At 42.0% G+C, this 8,701-nt stretch overlaps 1 protein-coding gene across 1 annotated transcript in view; it reads left to right on the forward strand.

Annotated features, from left to right (window-relative positions):
- The window catches only part of hdac7a (histone deacetylase 7a), a gene marked incomplete at its 3' end in the record, with an annotated part of 54,288 nt that extends 47,757 nt beyond the window's left edge, over positions 1–6,531 (forward strand). Inside the window, exons 16-17 of the mRNA XM_083521165.1 lie at positions 625–915; positions 6,484–6,531. Of these exons, the coding sequence (XP_083377291.1) occupies positions 625–915; positions 6,484–6,531 (339 nt within the window). The remainder of the gene's footprint in view (positions 1–624; positions 916–6,483) is intronic.
- Between the last annotated feature and the right edge of the window lie 2,170 nt (positions 6,532–8,701).

Here is an 8,701-nt window from a genome sequence, read left to right on the forward strand (position 1 = left end):
GTAGAGGACTGTGTGTGTGAGTGTAGAGGACTGTGTGTGTGTGTGTGTGTGTGTGTGTGTGAGTGTAGAGGACTGTGTGTGTGTGTGTGTGTGTGTGTGTGTGTGTGCGTGCGCGCGAGTGAGGGAGTGTGGAGGAGTGTGTGTTATGAGAACATTGTCTCTGCCTCCCGTATGAACAGTGTTAATGTTGTTTTTTAAATGATCTTGATAAAGTGAATAAACTGATCCAGAAAGGAATCATAGTTAATAATGAGTGTGTACTGGTTTCTCCCCTCAGTTCTCCTGCTATAAAGTCATGTTGTCTAATGTTCCTCCTTTTATCAGTGATGAGGTAATAGTTAAAGATTTGTCTTGGTACGGGCGACCCGTCTCCCCATGAAGAAAATCCCTCTCGGCTGTAAGTCACCACTGATTAAGCACTTGGTGTTTTTTAGGAGAATTGTGATTATGATCATTAATGAAGTCTGGATGAACTAAACGTGTTTTTTAAGTTGAGATTAAATGAGATTTGATTATAACATTTTCACTTCCACTGACGCAGAAATAAAATGTTTTAAACGTGGTCAGTTTGGGCATCTTGTCTGCTCCTGTCTTAAAAGACAGAGTGACCCCGGTGTCTCTAAGCGACCGGGACAGGAAGCAGCTGAACCTGCTGGAAGGGTTCCTCCTGCGGCTTCAGCTCGGCCTGCTGCTGAAAGCTCCGTAACTGCTGCTGCACCAAGGCCCAGGAAACGTGAGCCCCAAGCTCAGACTGTGGACCAGAGGTCCACTAACGACAGACCCACCCCAGAAAAGCCCTGCTCAGCCGAACGGAACCGGGAGAAGCCTTGCTTGGCTGAACAGGCCAGGAAAAGGACTACGGAACTGAAAAAGTCACAGTGGACTCTGGAGCAGTGCTGGAGCTGGCAGAGGCAGGCACAGGGGTCGCAGCTGTCACCAGGAGACACCGGGCACTACAGCAGTCCAAGGGGACAGGGAGACATGAAGATAGAAAATTCAATTCAATTCAATTCATTTTTATTTGTATAGCGCTTTTAACAATGAACATTGTCTCAAAGCAGCTTTACACAGATAATGCGGTGATTAAAAATGAATATGTTCTTTATGAGTAAGTTTGTCCCTGATGAGCAAGCCGGTGGCGACTGGCGACTGTGGCAAGGAAAAACTCCCCGAGATGGCATAAGGAAGAAACCTTGAGAGGAACCAGACTCAAGAGGGAACCCATCCTCATCTGGGTTACACCGAATGTCCATTTGTGGCGGGTATACAATGTTGCGGGGTGCAGTGATGATGATCAGAAGCGAAGTGTATTTCTGAGTCAGTGTAGGAGACTGTTGACATCAGTGTAGGAGACTGTTGACATCCAATCCAGGCAGGCCTGGATGAAGTGGGAAGATCCACGGGGGGGAGAGGGGCAGGAACAGTGGTCACTGGAGCCTCAGGAGCATGTTTAACTCGACCGAGAGAGAGAGAGAGAGAGAAGAGGGTGACAGGAAGAGAAGGATATGGATTATTAAGTGTACCTATTGTTGCATGAGAGTTAAAGTCACTGTGCAGTTTGGACTCCGGCAAGACTCGCTATAGCAGCATAACTAAAAGGGAGAACCAGAAGGCAACACAGACATGAGGGATCTCTGGGATAAGAGACGGCCCACCACACCACCATCAACAAACCTGAGTGAACACGTGAATGTGAGGGGACGACAGCGTACAAATATCCCAGTTCACCAAACACTCTATATCAATGTTCCCTCCAGATCTGAGCCTTTACCTGAGAAAAAATCTACTGATTAAAGGCTTGACTGAATAAATATGTTTTCAATCTCGACTTGAACACTGAGACTGTGTCTGAGTCCCGAACACTGATAGGAAGGCTGTTCCATAACTGCGGGGCTTTATAAGAGAAAGATCTGCCCCCTGCTGTAATCTTCATTATTGGAGGAACCAACAGATAGCCTGCACCTTTTGATCTAAGTAGGCGTGGAGGATCATACTGGTACAGAAGTTCACTCAGATACGGTGGTGCGAGACCATTAAGTGCTTTATATGTCAGTAGTAAAATTTTATAATCAATGCGAGATTTGATTGGGAGCAGTGTAGACTGATTAATACAGGGGTGATGTGGTCATATTTCCTAGATCTAGTGAGGACTCTTGCTGCTGCATTCTGAACTAACTGAAGCTTATTTATGCACTTACTCCAACACCCAGACAGTAAAGCGTTACAGTAGTCTAATCTAGAAGTAACAAAAGCATGAACTAGTTTTTCTGCATCCTGTAACGACATCATATTTCTAATTTTAGCAATATTTCTAAGGTGAAAGAAGGCGATCCTGGTAATATTATTCACGTGAGCCTCAAAGGAAAGACTCGAGTCAATAATCACACCAAGGTCTTTGACAGCCGTACACGCTGAAACAGAAACACCATCCAGAGATGTTAGGTAATCGGAAAGTTTGCTTCTAGCTGCATGTGGTCCTAGTAAAAGTACTTCCGTCTTATCTGAGTTTAGCAGAAGAAAGTTATGGAGCATCCACTGTCTAATGTCCTTCACACATTTTTTAACATTGTTAAGCTGATCTCTCTCATCTGGCTTTGCTGAAATATATAGCTGTGTATCATCAGCATAGCAATGGAATCTAATACCATGTTTATGAATAATTTCTCCAAGAGGCAGCATATATAAAGAGAAAAGCAGAGGGCCTAAGACAGATCCTTGAGGAACACCAAACTTTACCTCAGAGAGTGTGGAGAACTCACCATTAACATCAACAAACTGATAGCGATCAGTCAAATAAGACCTGAGCCAAGAGAGAGCCGTTCCCTTTATTCCAACAACGTTCTCAAGTCTAGCAAGTAGTATAGTGTGATCAATGGTGTCAAAAGCTGCACTAAGGTCGAGCAAAACAAGTAAGGAGACAAAACCCTGATCAGAGGCCAATAACAGGTCATTTACCACCTTAACTAGCGCCGTCTCTGTGCTATGATGAGGCCGAAATCCTGACTGATACATTTCAAAAATATTATTCATAAGTAGGTGTGAGCAGAACTGCTGTGCTACAACCTTTTCCAAAATTTTGGCTATGAAGGGGAGATTTGATATTGGTCTGTAGTTGGACAGCTGACATGGGTCAAGGTCAGGTTTCTTAATTAGGGGGTGGATAACTGCCAGTTTGAAGGATTTTGGTACAAAACCAGTGCTAATGGAAGAGTTTATTATTTTTAAAACAGGTTCAATTACCTCTGGAATGATCTGTTTAAAGAAACTTGTAGGCAAGGGATCGAGAATGCAGGTTGATGATTTTGATGAGGAAATTAATGAAATTAAGTCATTCTCGTGAATAGGAGTAAAACTTTGTAATTGATTGTCTGTTATAATGACATTGCTGTCTACAGGGTTACTTGTAAAATAATTTGGCTTTATATTAACCGTCTGGATTTTTTGCCTGATGTTTTCAATTTTATTATTAAAAAAGTTCATGAAATCATTAGTACCTAATGATGGTGTGCATGTGAGTGCAGTGCTTTTATTCCCTGTTAATTTTGCTACCGTGCTGAATAAAAATCTAGGATTACGCTTGTTATTTTCTATGAGGGTGGAGAAATATGCTGATCTAGCAGCACTAAGAGATTTTCTATAAATTAGGAGGCTCCCCTTCCATGCTATTTGAAATACTGTTAATTTTGTTTGACGCCATTTACGTTCTAATTTTCGAGTGGTCTGTTTTAAGGTGCGTGTATGATCATTATACCACTGTGCTAATTTTTTCTCCCTGATCATTTTGGTCTTAAGGGGAGCTATATCATCTAGGGTATAACGTAATGTTGATTCTAGGTGTTTAGTGGCCCAGTTGAGCTCTGCAGGGTCAGACGGAGATCTATCTAATATCGTCATTTCTGGAAGATTGTTAATAAAACGCGCTGCTGTAGCTGACGTGAAAGTACGCTTAACACGATAACGTGGTGAAGTAGTAATGCAATGACTGAGGCAAATTTTAAAAGAGATGAGATAATGGTCTGAAATAGCTTCAGACTGTGGAATTATGACTACGTTTTTTATTTTTAATCCAAATGTTAACAACAAATCGAGAGTGTGTCCACCACTATGAGTGGGTCCTATAACATTCTGATTAATTCCAACTGAATCTAGAATGGACACAACTGCTGCTCTTAAGGAGTCTTCCTGATGATCAAAATGAATGTTAAAATCACCAACAATTAATGCTTTGTCTAGAGAAGTAACTAAATTTGTGATGAAATCTGCAAATTCTATGAGAAAATCAGAGTCGGGCCCCTGGGGGTCTATAAATAATAATGAGTGGAATTGTCTGACTGGACCTGCTTTCGGACACTGAATATTTTATGCTGGTGTAAAGAACTTCAAATGTTTTACATTTGTGTTTAGTCTTTTGTGTGACGCTTAGATTATTATTATAAATAGCTGCGACTCCGCCTCCTCTGCCATTTAGACGGGGTTGGTGTATGTAACTATACCCAGGAGGACTCGCTTCATTTAATGCTAAATATTCATTTGGTTTAATCCACGTTTCTGTCAAACACATTATTTTAAACTCCTGGTCGGTAATAATTTCGTTTATAGTCAGCGCTTTAGACGTGAGAGATCTAATATTCAGCAATCCTATCTTTAGATCAGAGGTGCTGGCTGTGCGTTCAGTCCTATTTAATTTTATGTTAATCAGGTTACTAAAACAGACTTTCTGAGAATTCCTATATGTTGGTTTCGCTCGGGGGACAGACACAGTCTCAATTTGGTGGATCCTGAGTAACGACTCTGTGCAGCTAGCAGACGGTCAGTTTAGCCTGTCTGTCTGCTCCCTGGCCTTGGCTCTAGACAGTCACTTGTTAACTAGTGCTGTTCTGAGACTATGACCTATACTACAAGAAATGAGAGCAGCACCTTCCCGAGTGGGATGGACACCGTCCCGCCCTAACAGGCCAGCCTTGCCCTCAAAAATACTCCAATTATTAATGAAGCCCACATTATTTTTGGAGCACCACTCGGACATCCAGCAGTTCAGCGACCATAACCTGCTGTAGGCTACATCGCCACGTCGTATTGGGATGGGGCCAGAGCATATTACAGCATCGGACATTGCCTTCGCTAATTTACACACCTCTATAATATTACTCTTAGTAACCTCTGACTGTCGAAGGCGTATATCATTAGCTCCTGTGTGAAAAACTATCTTAGAGAACCTATGCTTTCCTAAGAATCTAAGCTGACCTGCTATGTCCGGCGCCCTGGCTCCCGGTATACACATGACCTGTGCTGCTGGTGCCCCTAAAGGTCTAGCTAATTTCACGTGCCTCAGAATGGAGTCTCCTAAAACCAGAGCTCTTTCAGGTTTCTCAGCGGGTGCTTCACTGAGGAGAGCAAACCTGATGGACACGTGAAGCGGAGAGGAATGGTGCTCCCGTGGGCGAGCCTTAGCGTTAGCTTTGGCTTTGCGAATATGCTGCCGAGTCGTCACCCATTCGCCCCGCTGCAAGGGCTCTAATGCCGGAGTCGGGGGAATATTAACTTCACCTAGGGCATCCAGACTTTCCCCTGCAGAACCTGGACTGCTCTCGCACTCACTACTTCTCTCTAGACTCTGGATGCGCTCCTCTAATGCTAAGATCTTCTCCGTCAAAGAGCAAACTAGCTTACACTTCTTACAGATTAAATTATCGCTAACAACGGAGAGAGACTGACTAAACATGTCACACTTCACACACTGAATGAACTGGATGTTCGCCATAGCAGAGAAATTACGTAACTTAATGTGGTTAATGTACTGTGTGTTCGTAGTTCTGGTGGGAATATCCTCCACGCACTGCTTTCAAATTCTCAAACAGGGATAAAAGCGCTCTTCCGAAAGCAAAAATACACGAGACGGAGCTGCTTGCAGCTTGGTGCGCTTTTAAATTCCTTTAAAAATGAGACCCTTTTTAAAGTACCAACAATGAGAAAGAATCGTGGTAGGGAAAAAAGGAGACAAAGAAGGATTTAAAAGTAGATGAAGTTGAATCAGACAGTGAAGATGGCATGTTCAACATGCCAGGAGTCTCAGGAGGAACCGTTAAATGTTGTTTATAGTGCTAAAGCCATTAAAGCGTTTTTAAGAACCACTAAGTGGCAGAACATTTTTTTTATCGTTTTTTCCAGACCGCAAACAGTTTGTTCATGATGTGAAGCATTTTAGAAGAGAAGGTGTTTTTATTGATCAGGAACATTTCAGACTAAAGAAACTGATAATGAAGGTGAAAAGGGAAAACTCTGATGCAGACTGATAAAGTGTGTGGTGTTTTTTTTATTTTAATTTAGGGTTAAATTTAGATTTGTTTGTTCTATTTACACTTCTTTTGAATGAACAAAATTCAAGTTGCGAGATTTAATATAAATGGAGCAAAGGAACATGGAAAAGGAGAAAAGCTTTAAGAGCTCATTAAGCAAAAAGATATTGATGTGGTTATGTTGCAGGAAACCCACAGCGACAGCAGTAACTGGGTGCTGCTGCTGACTGGGTGAAGGAGTGGGACGGGTTGGTGATTTTAAGACACAACACGCCACTTAGTGGTGGTGTTGCTCTGCTTTTTTATCAAAATTGTATTCCTGTTTTTTACACGGTGGAAGAAATTTTAAAAGGTAGGCTTTTAAAAGTAAACGTTTTTTTATAAGAATGAGGTTTTAGTTTTTATCTGTGTGTACGCTTTGGGAGGTGATTTTAATTGTACAGCAGAAAACTTGTAAAGGAACCATGTAGAACCTCATTTAGCTTCCTGTAAGCGCCTGTGGAAGTTGGTGGAAGCCCACGATCTCTGTGACAAACAAAATTCCTGTTTATTTGTATTGAGCTTTTAACAATGAACATTGTCTCAGAGCAGCTTTACACAGATAATGTGATGATAAAAATGAAGATGTTCTTTATAAATGTAAGTTTGTCCCTGATGTACAAGCCGGTGGAGACTGTGGTGAAGGAAAATCCCCCTGAGATGCAGAAGGAAGAAACCTTAAAATAAAAAACAAAGACAGTACACGTGGGCCCACTCCATAGACAACATGCTCTCCCTGGCGAGATTTCATCGATTTTATGGTTTTAAGCATCAGTTGACTTTTTTATTTATTTTTTTTATTTTTATAAAGATTTCGATTTTCCAGTAGGCATCTCAGACCACTGCATGGTACAGTGTACAATCAGTAAAAAGAATGTAAAACCTAAGAGCACCTACTGGCATTTTAATACTAAACTTTCTTTCAGCTTCTCCTGTTAGGGGGCGCCACAGCGGACCATCCGCATGTTTGATTTGGCACGTTTTTTTTTACGCTGGATGCCCTTCCTAACGCAACCCTCCCCATTTATCCGGGCTTGGGACCGGCACTAAGAGCGGCTGGTTCCCTGAACGGGGAATCGAACCCGGGCCGCAGCGGTAAGAGCGCCGCATCCTAACCACTAGACCACCAGGGAACACTGGCATTTTAATGCTAAACTTTTTAAAAAGAAAATTTTTAAAGATTCTTTTATCATTTTATGGATTTCTTTTTTAACTGGTAAGACGGCCTTAAGAACTCCCTACAGCAGTGGTGGGACTTACCAAAAGTTTTTTTCTCAACAATACACTCTCAATGTCACGAGACACTGCAAGATCTCTGATAGCTCTGTAGATAGAGACAGTGGAACTCCAGCGTTTGGAGGCCACAGGAAATCAAGGGTATTTTTAAGCCTTTAAAAATAAAAAACAAAACAAAATGAATGACCTGCTGGACACAGAGGGCGCTGGTCCACTCACGCTTTAAAAGCGTCACTGAGATGGATGCTTCTTCTAAGTTCTTCATCAGTTTTGAAAAAAGTATGGACAGAAAAAGATTCATGCATGCTTTGGGAACAGAATCAGGGGATTTCGTGTCAGAGCCTTCTTAAATTCACCAGCAGACAGTCAGCTTCTATTCAAAGTTGTATAGCAGTGAGAGCTTCCTCAAGGACCTACCTAAGCTCCCAGAGACAGTGGCCAGAGGGTTGGACAGGGAGCTGACACTGGCTAAGCTTCAAGAGGCTCTTCAGGGCATGGAAAACAGGCAGGCAGCAGGTATAGATGGTCTCCCTGAATAATTCTACAAGGTGTTCTGGAAATTAATAGGGAAGGACGTGCTGAAGGTCCTACAAGACAGTGTGAATAGTGGTCAGCTCCCATCGAGCTTTAGGAGAGCTGTCCTGACCCTGCTGACAAAAAGGGAGACCTGACCCACCTGAAAAACTGGCACCCAGTGTAACTACTGTGCACTAACTGCAAGCTGCTGTCAAAAGCATTAGCATCAGGTCGTTTCTCCCTGCTGCTATTAGACTTTACAATCAAAGCTGCTCCCAGTAAACCAGTCACCAAAATACACACTGTTATTACTGTTTAACTGTGTAATAACATTACCTGTGTGCATTATTACCTGCAACATGTGCAATATTTCCTGAAATATGTGCAATATTACCTGCAGTATGTGCAATACCATCTGTGTGCAATACTACCTGCAATACGTACTTTTTTCTTCCCTTATTTGTATTTACATTGTACTGTGTATATACTGTATATTATAGTATGTGTATAGTCTTTTTATATATTTGCATTTATTTGTATTTCTTTCCTTTGCTGCTGTAACAAATAAATTTTCCCACTGTGGGACGAATAAAGGTGTATCTTATCGTATCTTT

The sequence above is a fragment of the Silurus aristotelis genome (genome assembly GCF_946808225.1).
Source record: "Silurus aristotelis genome assembly, chromosome: 19".
Lineage (NCBI taxonomy): Eukaryota > Metazoa > Chordata > Actinopteri > Siluriformes > Siluridae > Silurus > Silurus aristotelis.